The sequence below is a fragment of the Aythya marila genome, assembly GCF_965140915.1.
Source record: "Aythya marila genome assembly, contig: HAP1_HAP1_SCAFFOLD_483, whole genome shotgun sequence".
Taxonomy (NCBI): Eukaryota; Metazoa; Chordata; class Aves; order Anseriformes; family Anatidae; genus Aythya; species Aythya marila.
The window spans coordinates 44,994-70,000 of record NW_028137152.1 but is presented as its reverse complement, the minus strand read 5'-3'; the positions used below and the strand labels follow the sequence as shown (position 1 = coordinate 70,000).

General features: G+C 63.9%; 2 protein-coding genes across 3 annotated transcripts in view; one reads left to right on the top strand and one right to left on the bottom strand.

Moving 5' to 3' along the window:
* Nucleotides 1–1,301: 1,301 nt before the first annotated feature.
* On the top strand, nucleotides 1,302–10,475 carry ADCK5 (aarF domain containing kinase 5; the record flags this gene model as incomplete). The annotated part of the gene is made up of 14 exons (XM_082785540.1): nucleotides 1,302–1,406; nucleotides 2,713–2,853; nucleotides 2,962–3,037; nucleotides 3,946–4,146; nucleotides 5,491–5,631; nucleotides 5,718–5,831; nucleotides 5,912–6,043; nucleotides 7,015–7,098; nucleotides 7,197–7,278; nucleotides 7,698–7,776; nucleotides 7,869–7,960; nucleotides 9,688–9,940; nucleotides 10,036–10,152; nucleotides 10,248–10,475. Coding segments are annotated over 14 exons (1,723 nt in total), but the record flags the coding sequence as incomplete, so codon positions are not given.
* A 20-nt stretch (nucleotides 10,476–10,495) lies between these two features.
* Nucleotides 10,496–25,007, bottom strand: part of CPSF1 (cleavage and polyadenylation specific factor 1) — a 40,112-nt gene continuing 25,600 nt past the window's right edge. For both annotated transcript variants that reach the window (XM_082785537.1, XM_082785538.1), the window contains 12 exons: nucleotides 24,841–24,957; nucleotides 23,293–23,383; nucleotides 21,853–21,937; nucleotides 21,015–21,156; nucleotides 19,709–19,861; nucleotides 16,600–16,776; nucleotides 15,027–15,093; nucleotides 14,858–14,905; nucleotides 13,599–13,751; nucleotides 13,227–13,356; nucleotides 11,473–11,611; nucleotides 10,496–10,621 (listed from right to left, as the gene is read on the bottom strand). In XM_082785537.1, coding sequence (XP_082641663.1) covers nucleotides 10,574–10,621; nucleotides 11,473–11,611; nucleotides 13,227–13,356; nucleotides 13,599–13,751; nucleotides 14,858–14,905; nucleotides 15,027–15,093; nucleotides 16,600–16,776; nucleotides 19,709–19,861; nucleotides 21,015–21,156; nucleotides 21,853–21,937; nucleotides 23,293–23,383; nucleotides 24,841–24,957 — 1,350 coding nt within the window. In that variant the 3' untranslated portion in view covers nucleotides 10,496–10,573. The remainder of the gene's footprint in view (nucleotides 10,622–11,472; nucleotides 11,612–13,226; nucleotides 13,357–13,598; nucleotides 13,752–14,857; nucleotides 14,906–15,026; nucleotides 15,094–16,599; nucleotides 16,777–19,708; nucleotides 19,862–21,014; nucleotides 21,157–21,852; nucleotides 21,938–23,292; nucleotides 23,384–24,840; nucleotides 24,958–25,007) is intronic.

Genomic DNA, 25,007 nt, shown 5'->3' with positions numbered 1-25,007 from the left:
CGTGTGGGGCCGGGGGGCGGGGCTTGGTGTAGGGGGCGGGGCTTGGTGAAGGGGGAGGGGCTTGGTGGAGGGGGCGGGGCTTGTTGTGGGACCGGGCTGGGGGGTCCCAATGGGTATGGGGGGGGGCAGGTGTGGGGCTGGCTATGGGGCTGGCTGTGGGGCTGGCCCTCAGTCCAGCTATGGGGCTGGGCCCCATAGGGCTGGGTATGGGGTTGGCTGTGGGTCTGGCTATGGGGCTGGCTATAGGGCTGGCTATAGGGCCGGTTATAGGTCCAGCTGTGGGTCCAGTTATGGGTCCAGCTGTGGGTCCAGCTCTGGGGCTGGCTATAGGTCCAGCTTCAGGGCTGCTTATAGGGCTGGCTGTGGGGCCAGCTATAGGAGTGCCTGTAGGACTGCCTACAAGTCTATAGGCTATAGGGTTGGCTATGGGATTGGCTATAGGACTACATATAGGGCTGGCTATAGGCTGGTTATAGGTCCAGCTTTGGGTCCCACTACAGAGCTGCTATGGGGCTGGCTGTGGGTCCAGTTATGGGGCTGGCTGTGGGTCCAGCTGTGGGTCCAGCTATGGGGCTGGCTATAGGTCCAGCTTCAGGGCTGCTTATTGGGCTGGCTGTGGGGCCAGCTATAGGGCTGGCTATAGGGCTAGCCGTAGGGCTGGTTATAGGTCCAGCTGTGGGTCCAGCTGTGGGTCCAGCTATGGGGCTGGTTATAGGTCCAGCTGTAGGTCCAGCTGTGGATCCAGCTATAGGGCTGACCATAGGGTTACCTATAGGTCCAGCTGTGGGTCCAGCCCTAGTGCTGCCTATAGGGCTGTCTGTAGGGTCCAGCATAGGTCCAGCTATAGGGCTGGCTGTGGGGCTGGTTATAGCTCTAGGTGTGGGGCTGGCTATAGGGCTGGCTATAGGGCTGGTTATAGGTCCAGCTATGGGTCCAGCTATAGGGCTGGCTGTGGGGCTGGTTATAGCTCTAGCTGTAGGTCCAGCTATGGGGCTGGTTATAGGGCTGCCTATAAGGCTGGTTATAGGTCCAGCTATAGGGCTTGCATGGTTCCAGCTGTGGGTCCAGCTATAGGGCCGGCTGTGGGGCTGGTTATAGCTCTAGCTGTGGGGCTGGCTATAGGGCTGCTTATAGGTCCAGCTGTGGGTCCAGCTATAGGGCTGGCTGTGGGGCTGCCTATAGGGCTGGCTATAGGGCCGCCTATAGGACTATCTATAGGGCCGCCTATAGGTCCAGCCCAATCCCAGCAGTGTCTCCACCCATGGTTCCCCCCCCAACCCCATCCCTTTCCCCCCCCCCAGGTGCAGTTCTGCTGCCGGCCCCCCCCGGCACTACTTGGGGGCCGAGCCCCCCCACGGCCCCCCCCCAGCGCGTCCCTGCGGGCACGGAGCCACCGCGACCCCACGGTGAGACCTGGGGGGCACGGGGGGGGGGCCCGGTGCTGGGGGGGGTCCCGGTGCCAGGAGGGGATCCTGGTGCTGGGGGGGGGGTCCCGGTGCTGGGGGGGGGGGGTCCCGGTGCCGGGAGAGGGTCCCGGTGCCGGGGGGGGTCCCGGTGCCAGGAGGGGGTCCCGGGGCTGGGGGGGGATCCCGGGGCTGGGGGGGGGGGTCCCAGTGCCAGGAGGGGGTCCCGGTGCCAGGAGGGGATCCCGGTGCCGGGGGGGGGCTCCTGGTGCTGGGGGGGGGGGTCCCGGTGCTGGGGGGGGGTCCTGGTACCAGAAGAGGGTCCCGGTGCCTGGGGGGGGGTCCCAGTGCCAGGAGGGGATCCCGGTGCTGGGGGGGGGGTCCCGGTGCTGGGAGGGGGTCCCGGTGCTGGGGGGGGGGTCCTGGTGCTGGGAGGGGGTCCTGGTGCTGGGGGGGGGGTCCCGGTGCCGGGGGGGGTCCCGGTGCCAGGAGGGGGTCCCGGGGCTGGGGGGGGGGGTCCCAGTGCCAGGAGGGGGGGGGTCCCAGTGCCAGGAGGGGGTCCTGGTGCTGGGGGGGGGGGGTCCCGGTGCCAGGAGGGGGTCCCAGTGCCAGGGGGGGTCCCAGTGCCGGGGGGGGGATCCCGGTGCCGGGGGGGGGTCCCGGTGCCAGGAGGGGATCCTGGTGCTGGGGGGGGGGTCCCGGTGCTGGGGGGGGGGTCCTGGTGCTGGGGGGGGTCCCGGTGCCAGGAGGGGGTCCCGGTGCCGGGAGGGGGGGGTCCCAGTGCCAGGAGGGGGTCTTGGTGCCAGGAGGGGGTCCCGGTGCCGGGGGGGGTCCCAGTGCTGGGGGGGGTCCCGGTGCTGGGGGGGGTCCTGGTACCAGAAGAGGGTCCCGGTGCCGGGGGGGGGTCCCGGTGCTAGGAGGGGGGGTCCCGGTGCCGGGGGGATCCCGGTGCTAGGAGGGGGTCCCGGTGCCGGGGGGGGGTCCCGGTGCCAGGAGGGGGTCTTGGTGCCAGAAGAGGGTCCCGGTGCCGGGGGGGCGTCCCGGTGCTAGGAGGGGGTCCTGGTGCTGGGGGGCGGATCCCAGTGTTGGGGGGGGGGTCCCAGTGCCAGGGGGGGGTCCCGGTGCCAGGAGGGGATCCCAGTGCTGGGGGGGGGGTCTTGGTGCCAGGAGGGGGGGATCCTGGTGCTGGGGGGGGGATCCCAGTGCCAGGAGGGGATCCCGGTGCCAGGAGGGGGTCCCAGTGCTAGAAGGGGGTCCCGGTGCCGGGGGGGGGGGGTCCTGACCGGTGTTCACCCCCCCCCCCCCCCAGACGGCGCCGGGGGGTGCTGCGGCCGCTGCTGGTGGGGCTGGGGCTGGCGCTGCCCCTGGGGGCCGGCTGCTACCTGCGGGCTGAGCCCCCCCAGCGCCGCCGCCTGCGCCTGCTGCTGGACGGCGTGGGACGATTCGGCAGGTGGGGGCACTGGGGGGGGGCCGGGGGGGGTCGTGGGGGGGTGGTGGGGGGGTTGGGGGGGGTGGGCACCCCCCCCCTGAGAAAGCTCCCCCGCTTTGCGCCCCCCAGGTCGCTGGCGGTGGGGCTGGAAATCTCGGTGGATTACTGGTGGACGGCAAACGTGGCGCTGCGGGGGGTGGAGGAGGTGGGGGGGGGGGTGGGGGGGTGGGGGGGGTGGGGTGGGATTGGGGATGGGATGGGATGGGGATAGGATTGGGATGGGATGGGATTAAGGATGGGATGGGATGGGATTAGGAATGGGATTAGGGATGGGATGGGGATGGGGGTGGGATTGGTATGGGGGTGGGATTAAGGATGGGATGGGGGTGGGATGGGATGGTATTAGGAATGGGATTAGGGATGGGATGGGATTGGGGGTGGGATGGGGATGGGATGAGGATGGGCACAATGGGATGGGATTGGGATTGGGGATGGGATTGGGGATGGGATGGGGATGGGATGGGCACAATGGGATGGGATTGGGATTGGGGATGGGATTAGGGATGGGGATGGGATTGGGATGGGATTAGGGTGGGATGGAGATGGGATTAGGGATGGGATGGGATGGTATTAGGAATGGGATTAGGGATGGGATGGGATTGGGGGGGGATGGGGATGGGATTAGGGATGGGATGGGGATGGGATTAGGGATGGGATGGGATTAGGGATGGGATTGGGATGGGATTGGGATGGGCACAATGGGATGGGATTGGGGATGGGATGGGATTAGGGATGGGATTAGGGATGGGATTGGGGATGGGATGGGGATGGGACAGGGATGGGGATTAGGATTGGGGATGGGATGGGATTAAGAATGGGATGGGGATGGGATGGGGATAGGATGGGATTGGGATTGGGAATGGGATGGGATTGGGGATGGGGACGGGAATGGAGATGGGATGGGGATGGGATGGGATTAGTGATGGGGATGGGATTAAGGATGGGATGGGGATATGATGGGATTGGGATTGGGGATGTGGATCCGTTCAGCGATGGGATTAGGGCTGCTGACACCCCCCCCACCCCCCCTGTCCCCCCTAACCCCCCCCCCAGGGCTCCCCGGCCTTCCAGGCGGGGATGTCGCGGTGCCACCAGCGGGCGGCCGAGCGGCTGCTGCGGGGGGCGCTGCGCAACGGGGGGCTCTACATCAAACTGGGCCAGGGGCTCTGCGCCTTCAACCACCTCCTGCCCCCCGAGTACATCGCCACCCTGCGCCTGCTGGAGGATCGCGCCCTGCAGCGCGGCCACCGGGAGGTGAGGGGACAGGGACAGGGGACAGGGGGACAGGGTACGGGGTGGTCCCGGTCCATGGGGGAGCAGTTTGGGGACCCCCCGGTGCACGGCGGTGCCAAGGCTCCGGGTGTGGGGACCGTGGGGACGCTGCGTGGGGTGGCACAGCGTGGGGTTGGGGGGCTGGGGAGGGGGTGTTGGGGAGGGGGGGGGTGGTGGTAGGGGGTGGGGAGGGTACTGCCAGGGGTTGGGGACATCATGGGGACAGGGACGGCACTGCCATGGGGATGGGGACACCATGGGCATGGGGACACCATGGGGATGGGGACACCGTGGTCTCCATCATGGGGACACCACTGCCAAGGGCATGGGGACACCGTGGGCATTGGGACACCACGGGGATGGCACTGCCATGGGCATGGGGACACCATGGGCATGGGGACACCGTGGGGATGGGGACACCGTGGGCATGGGGGCACCGTGGTCTTGATCATGGGGACACCGTGGGCATGGGGACTCCGTGGGGATGGCACTGCCACGGGGATGGGGACACCGTGGTGGCCATGGGCATGGGGACACCATGGACACGAGGACACCATGGGGATGGCACTGCCATGGGGACGGGGACACCGTGGGCATGGGGACACCACGGGCATGGGGACCCCGAGGTCTCCATCATGAGGACACCGTGGTCCTCATCACGGGGACACCACGGACACGGGGACACCACGGGCATGGGGACACCACGGGGATGGCACTGCCATGAGGGTGGGGACACTGTGGTGGTCTTGGGCACGGGGACACCACGGACACAAGAACACCACAGGCATGGGGACATCAAGGTCTCCATCACAAGGACACCACGGTCCTGATCATGGGGACACCACTGCCAAGGGCATGGGGACACCATGGGGATGGGGACACCATGGGGATGGCACTGCCACGGACACGGGGACACCGTGGGCGTGGGGACACCACGGGCATGGGGACCCTGAGGTCTCCATCGTGAGGACACCGTGGTCCTCATCACGGGGACACCACGGACACAGAGACACCATGGGCATGGGGACACCATGGGGATGGCACTCCCACGGGGATGGGGACACCATGGGCATGGGGACACCACGGGGATGGCACTGCCGCGAGGGTGGGGACACCGTGGTGGTCTTGGGCACGGGGACACCACGGACACGAGGACCCCATGGGCACGGGGACCCCGAGGTCTCCATCACCGCGACACCGCCGCGCTCAGTGCGGGCACCGAGGGGTTCCTCCCCAAACCGTGTCCCCCCCGTGTCCTCCCCCATGTCCCCCCCTTGTCCCCCCCTTGTCCCCCCCGTGTCCCCCGTGTCCCCCCCGTGCCCGCAGGTGGACGAGCTGTTCCTGGAGGACTTCCAGACGACGGCGTCCGACCTCTTCCAGGAGTTCGACTACGAGCCCGTGGCGGCCGCCAGCCTGGCGCAGGTTCACCGCGCCACCCTGCAGGACGGCACGCCGGTGGCCGTCAAGGTGTGTGTGTGGGGGGGAAATTTGGGGGGTTTTTGTTTTTTTTGGGGTTTTTTGGGGGGCAGAAGGTGGTATCTGGCCCCCCCCAGGTGCAGTACATCGACCTGCGCGACCGCTTCGACGGCGACATGCGGACGCTGCAGCTGCTGCTGCGCATCGTGGAGTTCATGCACCCCAGCTTCGGCTTCAGCTGGGTGCTGGAGGTACTGGGAGCACTGGGAGCGCTGGGAGGGGGTGGGGACACACGTGGGGACAGCTCAACCCCTCCCCGATTGTCCCCCAGGACCTGAAGGGGACGCTGGCGCAGGAGCTGGACTTTGAGAACGAGGGGAGGAACGCCGAGCGCTGCGCCCGCGACCTGCGGCACTTCAGCTACGTGGTGGTGCCGCGCGTGCACTGGGACAAGTGCAGCAAGGTGGGGACAATTTGGGGACAGTTTGGGGACAGTGGGGACACGGGGGGGACGTGGGGGTAATGGGGACATGGGGACGGGGGCAGCAGGGCAGTGGGGAGTGAAGGGTGGGGGAACAAAGGGTGGTGGGGATTGGGGCAGGGGGGCAGTGGGGACAATGGGGATGGGGACAGGGGGACAGTGGGGACAATGGGGACAGTGGGACAGGGACAGTAGGGACAGCAGGGATAGGGGGACAGTGAGGACTGCAGGACAATGGGGAGAGGGACAGAGGGATGGGGACAGTGGGACAATGGGGACAGGGGGACAGCAGGACAGCAGGGACAGGGACATGGGGACAACGGGGACAGGGGGACAGTGGGGACTGCAGGACAGTGGGGACAGGGACAGGGGGACAACGGGGACAAGGGGACAGTGGGGACAGCGACACTGGGATAATGGGGACAATGAGACACTGGGATAATGGGGATGGGGACAGTGGAACAATGGGGACAGGGACAGTGGGACAATTGGGATCAGGGGACAGGGACCATGGGACAGGGGCTGCGGGGACACTGGGGCCAGGGCACGGGGACAGGTGGGGACCGAGGGAAAGGGGACAGGGGACAGGGGCTGTGGGGACAGGGGACAGGGGGTGTAGGGGAGCAGGGGACAGGGATTTGGGGCAGGGACTCTGGATACAATGGGGACCAGGGGACAGTGGGGACAATGGGGACAGGGAACGGGGACAATGGGGACAGGGAATGGGGACAATGGGGACAGGGAATGAGGACAGTGGGGACAGTGGGGACAGGGGCTATGGGGTGCGCACCGCGCGGAGCAGGGACCGGGGACGATCCAGCCCTGGGGACAGCGGGGTGGCATCGACCCCGCCATGGGCTGACCCCGTGTGTCCCCCCCCATGGTGTGTGTCACCCCCCCGGTGTGTGTCACCCCCCCCCCGTGTCCCCTGGTGTCCCCCCCGGTGTCCCCAGCGGGTGCTGACGGCCGATTACTGCGAGGGCTGCAAGATCACCAACGTGGAGGGCATCCGGCGGCAGGGCCTGGGGCTGCAGGACGTGAGTGGGGTCACGCGGGGACAACGGGGACATTGGGGACATGGGGACAATGGGGGGGGGACACGGGGACATTGGGGGACCCAGCCGTGTCCCCGCAGGCCGCCGACAAATTGATCCGGGTGTTCGCCGAGCAGATTTTCTACACCGGCTTCATCCACGCAGACCCGCACCCGGGGAACGGTACGGGGACACGGGGACAGGGATTTGGGGACACGGGGACGGGGATTTGGGGACATGGGGACTTGGGGACATGGGGATGGAGGGACAGGGACATGGGGGCAGGGGGATGGAGGGGTATAGGAACAGGTGGATATGGGGACACAGGGACATGGGGACACAGGGATGTAGGGACATGGGGACATGTGGATATGGGGACATGGGGACACGGGGATTTGGGGACATGGGGACGCGGGGATGCAGGGACACGGGGACAGGGACATGAGGATTTGGGGACATGGGCATGGAGGGACATGGGGACACAGGGACATGGGGACATAGGAACACGTGGATATGGGGACATGGGGATTTGGGGACACGGGGATTTGGGGACACAGGGATTTGGGGACACGCGAGGCCACCCCGCCGCGGTCCCCCCGCAGTGCTGGTGCGGCGCGGCCCCGACGGGAAGGCGCAGCTCGTGCTGCTGGACCACGGCCTCTACGAGTTCCTGAGCGAGAGGTGAGGACGGGGACACCGCGGGGACACCGCGGGGACACCGGGGGGACACCGAGGGGACAACGCCGGTGCCGGTGTCCCCCCCCTCCCTGCAGGGACCGCAGCGCGCTGTGCCAGCTGTGGCGCGCCATCGTGCTGCGCGATGACGCCGCCATGAGGAGCCGCTCGGCCGAGCTGGGCGTCAAGGGTGAGGCGTCCCCGCGGGGCCGTAATCCCAGCCCTTGGGGGCCGTAATCCCGCCTTTTAGTGCCATAATCCCAATTTTGGGCGCCATAATCCCACTTCTAGAGCTGTAATCCCAATCTTGGGTGCCATAATCCCACTTTTTAGCGCTGTAATCCCACTTCTGGGTGCCATAATCCCACTTCTTAGTGCTGTAATCCCAATTTTGGGTGCCATAATCCCACTTCTTAGCGCTGTAATCCCAATTTTGGGTGCCATAATCCCACTTCTAGTGCCGTAATCCCAACCTTGAGTGCCGTAATCCCAACCTTCGGTGCCATAATCCCACCCCTTTAGTGCAGTAATCCCACCCTTTAGTGCCATAATCCCAATTTTGGGTGCTGTAATCCCACCCTTTGATGCCATAATCCCAGTTTTTGGCGCTGTAATCCCAATTTTGGGCACCATAATCCCAACGTTTGATGCCATAATCCTATCCCTTGGGTGCCATAATACCAATTTTAGGTACCATAATCCCATCCCTTGGGTACCATAATCCCAACCTTTGGTGCCAAAATCCCACCTCCCAGGTGCCACAGCCCTGTCCCCCTGCCCTGTGCCCCTCAGTGTGCTGCAGCTCCCTGGGGCACCATAATCCCTCCCTGCTGGGTGCCATAATCCTCCATTTGGGTGCCATAATCCCCCTTTCGGCACTTTAATCCCCCCTTTGGGCACTTTAATCCCCCCTTTGGGTGTCATAATCCAACCCTTGGGCGCCATAATCCCACCCAGGGTGCTATGGGGTGCCTTAATCCCCCCTTTGGGTGCCATAATCCAACACTTGGGTGCCATAATCCCACCCCGGGATGCCACGGGATGCCTTAATCCTCCCTTTGGGTGCCATAATCCTCCCTTTGGGTACCATAATCCAACACTTGGGTGCCATAATCCCACCCTGGGGTGCCACGGGATGCCTTAATCCCCTCTTTGGGTGCCATAATCCCCCCTTTGGGTACCATAATCCCACCCTGGGGTGCCATGGGATGCCTTAATCCCCCCTTTGGGTGCCATAATCCAACACTTGGGTGCCATAATCCCACCCCGGGGTGCCACGGGATGCCTTAATCCCCCCTTTGGGTGCCATAATCCCCCCTTTGGGTGCCATAATCCAACACTTGGGTGCCATAATCCCACACGGGGTGCCACGGGATGCCTTAATCCCCCATTTGGGTGCCATAATCCAACACTTGGGTGCCATAATCCCACCCTGGGGTGCCATAGGTGCCTTAATCCCCCCTTTGGGTGCCATAATCCTCCCTTTGGGTGCCATAATCCCACCCTGGGGTGCCACGGGATGCCTTAATCCCCCCTTTGGGTGCCATAATCCTCCCTTTGGGTGCCATAATCCAACACTTGGGTGCCATAATCCCACCCCGGGGTGCCACGGGATGCCTTAATCCCCCCTTTGGGTGCCATAATCCAACACTTGGGTGCCATAATCCCACCCTGGGGTGCCACTGGATGCCATAATCCCACCCTGGGGTGCCATGGGATGCCATAATCCCCCCTTTGGGTGCCATAATCCAACACTTGGGTGCCATAATCCCACCCCGGGGTGCCATGGGATGCCTTAATCCCCAATTTGGCTGCCATAATCCCACTCTTGGATGCCTCAACCCACCCCTTGGGTGCCGTAATCCCACCCCTTGGGTGCCGCGCCCTTCCCCCTCCCCCCCCTCCCCCCTCCCCCAGATTACTTCCTCTTCTGCGAGATCCTGATGCAGCGCCCGCTGCACGCGGGGCAGCTGGCCCTGGCCAACGTGCTGACGCGGGAGGAGGCCGCCTACATGCAGGAGATGGCCGCCCACCACTTCCAGCGCATCATGGGGGTGCTGCGCGCCCTGCCCCGGCCCATGCTGCTCGTCTTCCGCAACATCAACACCGTCCGCAGCATCAACGTGGCGCTGGGGGCCCCGGTCGACCGCTACTTCCTCATGGCCAAGAGGTGAGGGGATGATGGAGTAAAGGAGGTGGAGGGGGTGGGCTCGGGGGGATGCGGGGAGCCCCCTAAAATCGTCCCCCCCCGTGCCCACCCCGCAGCGCCGTGCGGAGCTGGGGGAGGCTGAGCGGGGAGCGCGCCCCCGGGCTCGGGGGGCTCCGCGCCGTCCGCAGCCTCCGCGTGGCCTGGGAGAGCATCAAGTTCGAGGTGGCGCTCAGGTAAAAAAATAAAATAAAATGAGGGGGTCCTGGGGGGGTCCTGGGGGTCGGAGGGGGTGAGCTTCTGCCCCACGCTTCCCCCCCCCCGCGCCCAGGCTGGAGACCCTCACCATGAAGCTGACGGCCTCCGTCCTGCGCCTGCTGGCGGCCTGGGGGCTGCTGCCCCACAGCGAGCAGATCTACGAGTACCTGCGGGCGTAGCGGGAGGACCCCCCCCCAATAAACCACCCCCCGACCCAATAAATCCACCCCTCTACCCAATAAATCCGCCCCCCGACCCAATAAATCCGCCCCCCCCCTACCCGCGGAGGGGCCGGCGGAGCACACGCACTGCAGCCCCGTTGGGGGTTTTTGTGTTTTTTTATATAAATTTGGGGGTCCGGGGGGGGGTCCGGGGGGGGATTTGGGGGTCGGGGGGGTGTCAGAAGTGCGCTGTCACCCGGTCGATCTCCAGCAGGTCCTCGAGGATCTGGGGGGGGGAGGTGGTGTCAGGGGGTCCTGCTTTGCCCCATAGGGGTGGGGGGCACAGGGTGTGGGGTGGGGGGGTGACACTTCTATGGGGCGCAGGGTGTGGGGCAGGGGGGTGACATCTATGGGGTGAAGTGTGTGGTTTGCTCCCCTGCACGCCAGGGCCTGGTGGGGCCAAGGGTGTCCTGCCCCACAGCCCTACCCCACAGCCCTGCCCCATGGTCCTGCCCCACAGCCCTACCACATGGATCTGCCCCATAGCACTGCCCCACAACACCATCCCATAGCTCTACCCCACAGCCCTGTCCCACAGCCCTGCCCCATAGCACTGCCCCACAGCCCTGTCCCACACAACCCTGCCCCACAACACCACCCCATAGCCCTGCCCCACAGCCCTACCCCATGGCCCTGCTCCACAGCCCTGCCTCACAGCACCACCCCGCAGCCCTACCCCATAGCACCACCCCACAGCCCCATCCCATGGCCCTGCCCCATAGCACTGCCCCACAGCCCTACCCCATGGATCTGCCCCTTAGTGCTGCCCCACAGCCCCACCCCACAGCCCCACCCCATAGCCCTGCCCCACAGCACCACCCCACAGCTCTACCCCACGGCCCTGCCCCATAGCACCACCCCACAGCCCCGTCCCACAACCCTGCCCCATAGCCCTGCCCCACAGCCCTACCCCATGGATCTGCCCCTTAGTGCTGCCCCATAGCACCACCCCACAGCCCTACCCCATATCACTGCCCCACAGCCCAGCCCCACACCCCCACCCCACAGCCCCGCCCCATTAGCCCCACCCCACAGCCCCACCCCCCAGCCCCGCCCCCCAGCCCCGCCCCCGCTCACGATGTCGGGCGTGGTGCCGATCTTCTTGGCCAGCTCCGCGCGCTCCATGGTGCTGAGGTAGAGGTAGCGGTTCAGCAGCTCCCCGTCCAGCACGTTGCGCACCGCATTCTGCAGGATGCGCCGGTCCATGTGCAGCATCCTGCGGGGAGGGGACGGCACCGTGGGGACAGCACCGTGGGGACAGCAGGGTCATGGGGACAGTGGGGTCAGGGACAGCACCGTGGGGACAGCACCATGGGGACAGCGGGGTCAGGGACAGCAGCGTGGGGACAACGGGGAGGGGACAGCACCACGGGGACAGCGGGGTCAGGGACAGCACCACGGGGACAGCAGGGTCAGGGACAGCACCATGGGGACAGCACCATGGGGACAGCAGGGTCAGGGGCAGCACCGTGGGGACAGTGGGGTCAGGGACAGCACCGTGGGGACAGCACCATGGGGACAGTGGGGTCAGCGGCAGCACCATGGGGACAGCACCGTGGGGACAGTGGGGAGGGGACAGCACCACGGGGACAGCACCATGGGGACAGTGGGGTCAGGGACAGCAGCATGGGGACAGCAGCGTGGGGACAGCACCGTGGGGACAGTGGGGTCACCGCAGTGGCACCCGGTGGCGCTGCCCAGGACGGGGACGGTGCTGCCACCAGGTGGGTGCTGGGTCCCGTTGCAGTGGGGACCCTGGGGCGTGATGGGGACCTCAGAGGTGTGTTGGGGATTATGGGGACACATGGGACCTCAAGGACATGTTGGGGACCCTGGGGATGTGTTGCGGACCCTAGGGACACGACATTGAGGACCCCAGAGATGAGTTGGGGATCCTGGTGACACGCTGGGGACCCCAGGGACAGGTTGGGGACCCCGGTGACAGGCTGGGGACCCCGGTGACAGGTTGGGGACCCTGGGGACAGGTTGGGGACCCCGGGGACACACTGAGGACTTCAGGGACAGGTTGGGGACCCCAAAGATGTGCTGGGGACCCCGAGGATGCACTGGGGACCCCAGGGACACGTTGGGTACCATGGGGGCCCTGGAGATGTGCCGGGGACCCCAGGGACACCACATTGAGGACCCTGGTGACACGTTGGGGACCCCGGTGACAAGTTGGGGACCTTGGGGACATGCTGGGGACCTTGGGGACATGTTGGGGACCCTGGGGACACGTTGGGTACCATGGGGGCCCCGGAGATGTGCCGGGGACCCCAGGGACACCACATTGAGGACCCTGGTGACATGCTGGGGACCCCTGTGACACGTTGGGGACCCCGGTGACAGGTTGGGGACCCCGGGGACAGTTTGGGGACGCCGGGGACAGGTTGGGGACCCTGGGGATGTGCTGGGGACCCCGAGGATGCACTGGGGACCCCAGAGACACTTTGGGTACCATGAGGGCCCCGGAGATGTGCTGCGGACCCCAGGGACACCACATTGAGGACCCTGCTGACACGCTGGGGACCCCGGTGACAGGTTGGGGACCTCGGGGACAGTTTGGGGACCTCGGTGACAGGTTGGGGACCCCGGTGACACATTGGGGACCCTGGGGGCAGGTTGGGGACCCCATGGGCTTGTTGGGGACCTCGGGGACATGTTGGGGACCCTGGGGGCAGGTTGGGAACCATGGGGGCCCCGGAGATGTGCTGGGGACCCCAGAGACACCACATTGAGGACCCTGCTGACACGCTGGGGACCCCGGTGACAGGCTGGGGACCTCGGGGACAGTTTGGGGACCCCGGGGACAGTTTGGGGACGCCGGTCACCTGAAGGCGCGGGGGTTGAGGCCGGCGTGGTGCGGCAGCATGGTGGTGAGGGCGTTCTGCAGCATCAGCAGCCGCCGGTACGTCTTCTCCTGCATGGGCAGCAGCAGCCCGATGCCACCGTCCAGCGTGGCTGGGGGGGGGGGGGTTTATAGGGTCAGGGGGGGTCAGGGGGGGTCACCCCAGCACCCCCAGAGCGTTTGGGGACAGGAGGAGGGGGTGGTGACACAGAATGAGGTGACATGAGGTTGGGGACGTGGATAGGGGACGCGAATCGGGGCGCAGGGGAAGGGCGCGCGGAACGGGGACCGCCCCGGTGACCCCCCCCCCGTGTCCCAACGTGTCCCCACGTGTCCCCACGTGTCCCCCCCGTACCGAACCAGGTGATGTGCTTCTGCTCCCAGGCGCTGGCCTTCTTGAGGCCGTCGGCGGTGCCGCGGCACGGCGTGCGCCAGAAGGTGTTGACGTGGGCGCCCACGTGGAAGTCGGCGCGGCGCAGCAGCCGCATGCCCCCGAAGCTCTCCTTGGCTGGGGGTGGCAGCGTGGGGACAAGGGGACAAGGGAGAAGGGATAAGGGACAAGGGAGAAGGGATAAGGATGAGGGATAGGGATAAAGGAAAGGGATAAGGGACAAGGGAGAGGGATAAGGGGTAAGGGATAAGGGACAAGGAACAGGGATAAGGGATAAGGGACAAGGGACAAGGGACAAGGGACAAGGAAAAGGGACAGGGACAAGGATAAGGGACAAAGGACAGGGATAAGGGACAAGGGACAGGGATAAGGGACAAGGGATAGGGATAAGGGGCAGGGATAAGGGGCAGGGATAAGGGAGAAGGGAGAAGGATAAGGAACAAGGACAGGGATAAGGGGTAAGGGACAGGGATAAGGGACAAGGGACAAGGTACAAGGGATAGGGATAAGGGACAAGTGACAAGGATAAGGGACAAGGGACAGGGATAAGGGACAAGGAAAAGGGACAAGGATAGGGGATAAGGGACAAGGGACAGGGATAAGGGACAGGGACAAGGGACAAGGGACAGGGATAAAGGATAAGGGACCAGGAACAAGGGGCAGGGGACAAAGGACAGGGACAGGGATGAGGGATAGGGATAAGGGACAAGGGACAGGGTTAAGGGACAGGAACAGGGGACAGGGACAAAGGACAAGGGACATGGAATGAGGATAAGGGACAAGGGACAGGGACAAGGATAAGGGACAAGGGATAGGGATAAGGGACATAGGACAAGGGAAAGGGGACAGGGATAAGGGACAGGGACAAGGGACAGAGATCAAGGACAAGGGACAGGGATAAGGGAAAAGGACAAGGGACAAGGAAAAGGGACAAGGGACAGCCACAGGGATAAGGGACAGGGACAAGGGGAAGGGACAAGGGACAGGGATAAGGGACAAAGGACAGGGACAAGGGACAAGGATAAGGGACAAGGGACAGGGGACAGGGATCAGGGACAAGGGACATGGGATGAGGATAAGGGACAAGGACAGGGATAAGGGACAAGGAAAAGGGACAGGGATAAGGGACAAGAGACAAGGTTAAGGGATAAGGGACAAGGGACAGGGACAGGGACAGGGACAGGGACAGGGCCAGGGGACATGGCCATGTCCCCGTGTCTCACCCTCGGGCAGGTACATGTAGACCAGGAGGTTGCGGTCGCGGTCGGACACTGCAGAAGGACGGAGAGCGGCGTGACGGGGACATGGGGACACCGGGGGGGGACATGGGGACACCGGGGGGACACCGGGGGGGACAGGGACGGGGACAGGGACAGGGACGGGGACACGCACCGAGGAAGCCGAGCTGGGTGCTGTCCACCATGAAGTCCACGCTGTACACCTCCAGCGGCTTGGCGTCCTGCACAGGGGACACCGTCAGCTGGGGGGTGGCACGTGTCCCCGCGGCCACCCCCGGGGTGGCGGGGAGGTGTCCCCGGGTCCCCAGGTCCCCCAGGGTGGCAGGGAGGTGTCCCCATGTCCCCGAGACCCCAGGGCAGGAGGGAGGTGTCACTGGGTCCCCAGGTCCCCTGGGGCAAGAGGGAGGTGTCCCCATGTCCCCAGGTCCCCCAGGGTGGCAGGGAGGTGTCCCCATGTCCCCAAGACCCCAGGGTGGCACAGAAGTGTCCCCAAGTCTCCAGGTCCCCCAAGACAGTAGGGAGGTGTCCCCACGTCCCCTAGGGTGGCACAGAAGTGTCCCCATGTCCCCAGGTCCCCTAGGTCAGTAGGGTGGTGTCACCGTGTCCCCAAGTCCCCTGGGACAGGAGGGAGGTGTCCCCATGTCCCCAAGACCCCAGGGTGGCATAGAAGTGTCCCCAAGTTCCCCAGGCCAGTACAGAGGTGTCCCCACGTCCCCATATCCTCTAGGGTGGCACAGAAGTGTCCCCATGTCCCCATGTCCCCCAGGTCAGTAGGGAGGTGTCCCCATGTCCCCATGACCCCAGGGTGGCACAGAAGTGTCCCCATGTCCCCCAGGGCAGGAGGGGGGTGACCCCATGTCCCCAGGGTGGCACAGAAGCGTCCCCACGTCCCCAAGCCCCCCAGGACACCCCCAGGCTCCCCCATCCCCCAGGACAGCGGGGACACCCCACACCCCAAGGACCCAACCCCACATCCCTCAGCCTGGCAGGGGACACCCCCCCAGTGTCCCCACACGTCCCCACATATCCCCACGTGTCCCCACACGTCCCCACGTGTCCCCACGTATCCCCACATACCCCCGTGTGTCCCCACATGTCCCTGCGTGTCCCATGTCCCCACATGTCCCCACATATCCCCATGTGCCCCCACATGTCCCCACATGTCCCCATGTGTCCCCACATATCCCTGTGTGTCCCCACGTCCCCGTGTCCCCACATATCCCCACGTGTCCCCACATATCCCCACATATCCCCACATGTCCCCACGTCCCCCCACACGTCCCTGCGTGTTCCCGCGTGTCCCATGTCCCCACGTGTCCCCACGTGCCCCAACATATCCCCACATGTCCCCACGTCCCCACATGTCCCCACGTGTCCCCACATGTCCCTGTGTGTCCCCACGTGTCCCCACATGTCCCTGTGTGTCCCCACATGTCCCTGCGTGTCCCATGTCCCCACATGTCCCCACGTGTCCCCACGTGTCCCCACATGTCCCCACGTGTCCCCACACATCCCCATGTGTCCCCACATGTCCCCACATATCCCCAGTGTCCCTGTGTGTCCCCACGTGTCCCCACATATCCCCATGTGTCCCTGTGTGTCCCATGTCCCCACGTGTCCCCACGTCCCCCCACGTGTCCCCACGTCCCCCCACATCCCCCCACATCCCCCCACATCCCCCCACGTCCCCCCACATGTCCCCCAGTGTCCCCACGTGTCCCCCCCACCCTGCTGACGAGGGACAGGGTCTTGCTCTCCTCCTGGTAGCGCAGCAGGGAGATGCTCTTCATCACGTCGGCGGCCAGGATGAAGTTCTTGACGCTGATCATCTGGTGGATGTAGAGCTGCGTGTCGATGAAGGCCATGCCCGTCAGCTCGTTGTCCTTCAGGCTCCACAGGAAGATCTGCGGGGTTAACGGGGTTAACGGGGTTAATGGGGTTAATGGGGGGTAATGGGGGGTAATGGGGGTAATGGGGGTAATGGGGGTAATGGGGGGTAATGGGGGTAATGGGGGGTAATGGGGGTAATGGGGGGTAATGGGGGTAATGGGGGTAATGGGGGGTAATGGGGGTAATGGGGTTAATGGGGTTAATGGGGGTAATGGGGGTAATGGGGGGTAATGGGGGGTAATGGGGGTAATGGGGTTAATGGGGGTTAATGGGGGTAATGGGGGTAATGGGGGTAATGGGGGGTATGGGGGGTAATGGGGTTAATGGGGGTAATGGGGGTAATGGGGGTTAATGGGGGTAATGGGGGTTAATGGGGTTAATGGGGGTAATGGGGGTAATGGGGGTAATGGGGGTAATGGGGGGTAATGGGGGTAATGGGGGGTAATGGGGGTAATGGGGGTAATGGGGGTTATGGGGGTAATGGGGGTAATGGGGGGTAATGGGGTTAATGGGGGGTAATGGGGGTAATGGGGGTAATGGGGGGTATGGGGGTAATGGGGGTAATGGGGGTAATGGGGGGTAATGGGGGTAATGGGGGGTAATGGGGTTAATGGGGTTAATGGGGGTAATGGGGGTAATGGGGGGTAATGGGGGGTAATGGGGGTAATGGGGGGTAATGGGGGTAATGGGGGGTAATGGGGTTAATGGGGTTAATGGGGGTAATGGGGGTAATGGGGGGTAATGGGGGGTAATGGGGGTAATGGGGGGTAATGGGGGTAATGGGGGTAATGGGGGGTAATGGGGGTAATGGGGGTAATGGGGTTATGGGGGTAATGGGGGTAATGGGGGTAATGGGGGTTATGGGGGTAATGGGGGTAATGGGGGTAATGGGGTTAATGGGGGTAATGGGGGTAATGGGGGTTAATGGGGGTAATGGGGGTAATGGGGGTTAATGGGGGTTATGGGGTTAATGGGGGGTAATGGGGGGTAATGGGGTTAATGGGGTTAATGGGGGTAATGGGGGTTAATGGGGGTTATGAGGGTAATGGGGGATATGGGGGGTAATGGGGGTAATGGGGGTAATGGGGGTATTGGGGGGTATGGGGGTAATGGGGTTAATGGGGGGTAATGGGGGTAATGGGGGTAATGGGGGGTAATGGGGGTAATGGGGGTAATGGGGTTATGGGGGTAATGGGGGTAATGGGGGTAATGGGGGTTATGGGGGTAATGGGGGTAATGGGGGTAATGGGGTTAATGGGGGTAATGGGGGTAATGGGGGTTAATGGGGGTAATGGGGGGTAATGGGGGTAATGGGGTTAATGGGGGTAATGGGGTTAATGGGGGTTATGAGGGTAATGGGGGATATGGGGGGTAATGGGGGTAATGGGGGTAATGGGGGTAATGGGGGGTAATGGGGGTAATGGGGTTAATGGGGTTAATGGGGGTAATGGGGTTAATGGGGGTTATGAGGGTAATGGGGGATATGGGGGGTAATGGGGGTAATGGGGGTAATGGGGGTAATGGGGTTAATGGGGGTAATGGGGGTAATGGGGGTTAATGGGGGGTAATGGGGGTAATGGGGGTAATGGGGGTAATGGGGTAATGGGTGGGGTAATGGGGGTAATGGGGTTAATGGGGGTAATGGGGTTAACGGGGTTAACGGGGTTAATGGGGTTAATGGGGGGTAATGGGGGTAATGGGGTTAATGGGGGTAATGGGGGGTAATGGGGGTAATGGGGGGTAATGGGGTTAATGGGGTTAATGGGGGTAATGGGGGTAATGGGGGGTAATGGGGGTAATGGGGGTAATGGGGGTAATGGGGGGTAATGGGGGTAATGGGGTTAATGGGGTTAATGGGGGTAATGGGGGTAATGGGGTTATGGGGGGTAATGGGGGGTAAGGGGGGTAATGGGGGTAATGGGGGTAATGGGGGTAATGGGGTTAATGGGGTTAATGGGGGTAATGGGGGTTATGGGGTTAATGGGGGTAACGGGGGTAATGGGGTTAATGGGGGTTAACGGGGTTAATGGGGTTAATTGGGGGTAATGGGGGTAATTGGGGTAATGGGGGTTATGGGGGGTCGTCGGGGGGCTGGGGTGTGCCCCGGTCCCACTGCTGGTGCTGGGTGCCTGTCCGTGTGTCCCTGTGTCCCCATGTCCCCATGTCCCCATAATGTCCCTATAACATCCCCATAATGTCCCCATATCCCCCTGTCCCCGTATCCCCATGTCCCCATATCCCCCTGTCCCCATATCCCCCTGTCCCCATATCCCCATGTCCCCATATCCCCATTGTCCCCCTGTTCCCATAATGTCCCCATATCCCCCTAGCCCCATATCCCCATAATGTCCCCATATCCCGTCTCCATATCCCTATATCCCCATATCCCATATCTCCTATCGCCATATCCCCTATATCCATATCCTCTATCCCATATCCCCATGTCCCCATATCCCCAGTCATCCCAGTATCCCCATATCCCCATAATGTCCTCATAATGTCCCCATGTCCCCATATCCCCCCATCCCTGTAGCCACATATCCCCCTATCCCCGTATCCCCATATCTCCATGTCCCCATATCCCCATGTCCCCATATTCCTATATCCCCCCGTCCCCATAACGTCCCCATATCCCCATGTTCCCATAACGTCCCCATATCCCTATATCCCCATATCCCCTATCCCCTATCCCCATATCCCCAGCTATCCCAGTGTCCCCATGTCCCCATATCCCCATGTCCCCACGTCCCCATATCCCCAGTTATCCCAGCATCCCCATAATGTCCCCATATCCCCTATCCCCATATCCCTATGTCCCCATATCCCCATACCTCCCTGTCCCCGTATCCCCGTCCCCATACTCCACATCCCCATATCATGTCCCCACGTCCCCATATCACATCCCCACACCCCCCCCCACCCCATAACCCACCCCATAACCCCCACCTTCTGCCCGATGGCGGACACGAGGTACCCGTTGCAGTGGCACAGGGCGGTGACGGGGCCCTTCTGCTCCTTCTCGTACAGCACCTTGAACTTGTTCTTGGTCAGCGGCTGCCCCGGCTCCGGCACCACCTCGATGATGTCCATGATCAGGATCTGGGCGCCCCGAAACAGCCGGTCAGACCCCATAACCCCCCCATACGCCCCCAGGGACCCCCCAGTGTCCCCCAGAGTCCCCCGGTGACTCCCCGGTGTCCCCTGGTGACCCCCCGGTGACCCCCAGTGACCCCCTGGTGTCCCCCAGTGACCCCTGAGGACCCCCCGGCGACCCCGTGACCCCCTGGTGTCCCCCCATGACCCCCTGGTGACCCCCCAGTGTCCCCCCGTGACCCCCCGGTGTCCCCCCGTAACCCTCCGGTGTCCCCTGGTGTCCCCCGGTGACCCCCCGATGTCCCTCGGTGACCCCCAGTGACCCCCCTGTAACCCCCCAGTGACCCCTGGTGACCCCCCGGTGACCCCCAGTGACCCCCGGTGACCCCCCAGTGACCCCCCGGTGTCCCCCCGTGACCCCCCAGTGTCCCCCTGTGACCCCCGGTGTCCCCCCGTAACCCTCCGGTGTCCCCTGGTGTCCCCCCGTGACCCCCCGGTGTCCCTCGGTGACCCCCAGTGACCCCCTGGTGTCCCTCAGTGTCCCCCCGTGACCCCCCTGTAACCCCCCAGTGACCCCTGGTGTCCCCCCTGTGACCCGTCATGACTTCCAGTGACCCCTGGTGTCCCCCCGGTGACCTCTCAGTGACCCCCGGTGACCCCCCAGTGACCCCCCGGTGCCCCCCGGTGTCCCAAGGTGACCCCCTGGTGTCCCTCCAGTGACCCCCACTGACCCCCGATGTCCCCCAGTGACCCTCTGGTGTTCCCCGGTGACCCCCTGGTGATCCCTGGTGTCCCCCCGGTGACCCCCTGGTGATCCCTGGTGTCCCCCAGTGACCCCCGGTGTCCCCTGGTGTCCCAAGGTGCCCCCCCTGTGACCTCCCGGTGTCCCTCCGTGACACCCTGTGACACCCCCGGTGCCCCCTGGTGTCCCCCCAGTGTCCCCCAGTAACCCCCAGTGACCCCCCAGTGTCCTCCCAGTGCCCCCAGTGACCCCCCAGTGTCCCCTGGTGTCCCCCAGTAACCCCCCGGTGTCCCCTGGTGTCCCAAGATGCCCCCCCCATGACCCCACAGTGTCCCCCCAGTGTCCCCTGGTGTCCCCCAGTGACCCCCCAGTGTCCTCCCAGTGCCCCCAGTGCCCCCCAGTGCCCCCAGTACCCACCCTTCCGCGGCAGGTGACCTCCTCTCCCTGCATGAGGCATGTCCCCACGGCGATGTAGCCCTTCAGCCCCGACACCGTCTCCTCGCTCTTTAGGGACACGGTCTTCATGCAGGTGACGTGCTCCCACTCCTCCAGCTCGATCCTGGGGGGGTTTGGGGTGGGTTTGGAAGGGTTTGGGGTGGGTTTGGGGTGCGTTTAGGGGGTTTGGGGTAGGTTGGGGTGGGTTAAAGGGGGTTTGGAGTGGGTTTGGGGGGGGTTGGAGGGGTTTGGGGTGGGTTTGGGGTGGGTTTAGGGGGTTTGGGGTGGGTTTGGAGGGGTATTGGGGTGGGGTTGGGGGGGTTTGGGGTGGGTTTGGGGGATTTGGGGTGGGTTTGGGGTGGGTTTGGGGTGGGTTTAGGGGGTTTGGGGTGGGTTTGGAGGGGTATTGGGGGGGGGTTGGGGGGGTTTGGGGTGGGTTTGAGGGGGGTTGGAGGGGTTTGGGGTGGGTTGGGGTGGGTTAAAGGGGGTTTGGGGTGGGTTTAAGGGGTTTGGGGGATTTGGGGTGGGTTTGGGGTAGGTTTGGGGGAGTTTGGGGGGGCTTTGGGGTGGGTTTGGGGTGGGTTTGGGGTGGGTTTGGGGTTTTGGGGTGGGTTTGGGGGGGGTTGGAGGGGGTTTGGGGTGGGTTTGGGGTGGGTTTGGGCAGAGTTGGGGGGTTTGGGGTGGGATTGGGGGATTTGGGGTTGGTTTGGGGATGTTTGGGGAGGGTTTAAGGGGGTTGGGAGGTTTTGGGGTGGGTTTGGGGGGTTTTGGGGTGGGTTTGGGGGATTTGGGGTGGGTTTGGGGGATTTGGGATGCCCACCTGGTGTTGGGGATGGTTTCCCAGCTGACGGGGGAGATGAGCTGGATGGAGAAGGCCTCCTGCTGCGGGTGGATGTAGCGCTCGTCTGGGGGGGGGACACAGCAGGACCCGGGGTGGCACCGTGGGGACATCGGGATGGGGACACGGGGGGGACACCGGGTGTGTGGGGACAGTGGGATGGAGCCGTGTGGGGTCAGTGGGATGGGGACATGGGGGGGCACTGGGATGGGGTCATATGGGGACACCAGGATGGTGCCATATGGGGACACTGGGATGGGGCCATATGGGGACACTGGGATGGTGGCACATGGGGACACTGGGATGGCACCACGTGGGGACATCAAGATAGTGCCATATGGGGACAATGGGATGGTGGCATATAGGAACACTGGGATGACACTGCATGGGGATACTGGGATGGTGCCATATGGGGACACCAGGATGGCACCATGAGGGGACACAGGGATGACACTGTGTGGGGACAAGATAGAGGCCATGTGGGGACATTGGGATGGTGCCATGTGGGGACACCGGGATGGCACCATGAGGGGACACAGGGATGACACTGTGTGGGGACAAGATAGAGGCCATGTGGGGACATTGGGATGGTGCCATGTGGGGACACTGGGATGGCACCATGAGGGGACATCAAGATAGTGCCATATAGGAACACCAGGATGGTGCCATATGGGGACAGTGGGATGGCACCGTGTGGGGACAATGGGATGGTGCCATATGGGGACACAGGGTTGGCACAATTTGGGAACACCAGGCTGGCACCATTTGGGGTCACGGGGGTGGCACCATTTGGGGACAGAGAGATGGCACCATTTGGGGACATGGAGATGGCACCATTTGGGGACACGGGGATGGCACCATTTGGGGACACGGGGTTGGCACCATTTGGGAACACCAGGCTGGCACCATTTGGGGACACGGGGATGGCACCATTTGGGGACAGGGGGTTGGCACCATTTGGGGACAGAGAGATGGCACCATTTGGGGACACGGGGATGGGACCATTTGGGGTCACGGGGATGCCACCATTTGGGGACACGGGGGTGGCACCATTTGGGGACAGAGAGATGGCACCATTTGGGGACACCAGGATGGCACTATTTGGGGACACGGGGATGGCACCATTTGGGGTCACAGGGTTGGCACCATTTGGGGTCACCAGGCTGGCACCATTTGGGGTCATGGGGATGGCACCATTTGGGGACACGGGGATGGCACCACTTGGGGACATGGGGATGGCACCATTTGAGGACATGGGGATGGCACCATTTGGGGACAGAGAGATGGCACCATTTGGGGACACGGAGATGGCACCATTTGGGGTCACGGGGATGCCACCATTTGGGGACACGGGGGTGGCACCATTTGGGGTCACGGGGCTGCCACCACGCGGTGACCCCATTGCGGTGCCGCCGGGCTCACCGCGCTCGATGCTCTCGAACTCCTTCTCCTCCCCGGTCATGCGGGGGATGCGCGTGCAGGGGTTGATGACGCTGGTGGCCACGGCGTAGACCTGACGGGGACAGCCAGCAGCACCGGGGGGGTCACACCTCGTGTCCCCATAGTGCTGGGGACACAGTTCGGGGACGCGGTTTGGGGACGCGGTTGGGGGACGTGGTTTGTTGGGGACATGGTTTGGGGACGCGGTTTGGAGACATGGTTTGGGGACGCAGTTTGGGGCCACGGTTTGGGGAAGTGGTTTGGGGCCACGGTTTGGGGACACGGTTTGGGGACACAGTTTGGGGATGCAGTTTGGGGACACGGTTTGGGGATGTGGTTTGGGGATGCGGTTTGGGGACACAGTTTGGGGATGCAGTTTGGGGACATGGTTTGGGGACACGGTTTGGGGCACGATTTGGGGACACGGTTTGGGGACACGGTTTGGGGACACGGTTTGGGGACACAGTTTGGGGATGCGGTTTAGGGATGCGGTTTGGAGATGCGGTTTGGGGACGCGGTTTGGGGACGTCTTTTGGGGATGTGGTTTGGGGACACAGTTTGGGGACACGGTTTGGGGACGGGTACGCGGTTTGGGGACGCGGTTTAGGGACACGGTTTAGGGGACATGGTTTGGGGACGCGGTCTGGTGACTCGGTTTGGGGACACAGTTTGGGGACATGGTTTGGGGACGCGGTGTGGGGATGCGGGACATGGTTTGGGGACATGGTTTGGGGACTTGGGGACAGGGTTTGGGGCCGCGGTTTGGGGCCGCGGTTTGGGGCCATGGTTTGGGGACACGGTTTGGGGACACACAGTTCGGGGACATGGTTTGTGGTGCGGTTTGGAGATGCGGTTTGGGGACATGGTTTGGGGACACATTTTGGGGCCGCGGTTTGGGGCCGCGGTTTGGGGATGCAGTTTGGGGACACAGCTTGGGGACACAGTTTGGGGCATGGTTTGGGGACGCGGTTTGGGGACACGGTTTGGGGACGTGGTCTGGTGACTCGGTTTGGGGACACAGTTTGGGGACGCGGTTTGGGGATGCGGTGTGGGGATGCGGGACATGGTTTGGGGACACGGTTTGGGGACTTGGGGACAGGGTTTGGGGCCGCGGTTTGGGGCCGCGGTTTGGGGCCATGGTTTGGGGCCGCGGTTTGGGGCCACGGTTTGGGGACTCGCTTTGGGGACGTGGTCTGGGGACACGGTTTGGGGACACAGCTTGGGGACACGGTTTGGGGACGCGGTTTGGGGACGCAGTTTGGGGCCACGGTTTGCACGGTTTGGGGCCACGGTTTGGGGCCGCAGTTTGGGGCCACGGTTTGGGGATGCGCTTTGGAGACACAGTTTGGGGCCACGGTTTGGGGACACGGTTTGGGGCCATGGTTTGGAGACGCGATTTGGGGACATGGTTTTGGGATGCGGGATGCAGTTTGGGGACGTGGTTTGGGGCCACGGTTTGGGGCCGCAGTTTGGGGCCGTGGTTTGGGGCCACGGGACACGTTTTAGGGTCACATTTTGGGGCCGCGGTACCTTGGACTCGACGTGGTACGCCACGTAGTGCGCGGTGCAGCGCAGCGGGATCTTGCGCACCGGCCAGGGCGCGTCGTAGGAGAGGTAGGCGGGCAGGACGCTGATGCGCAGCTCCCCCTGGGGGTGTCATTGTCACATTTAGGGGGGGCACAGGGACACGGGGACAC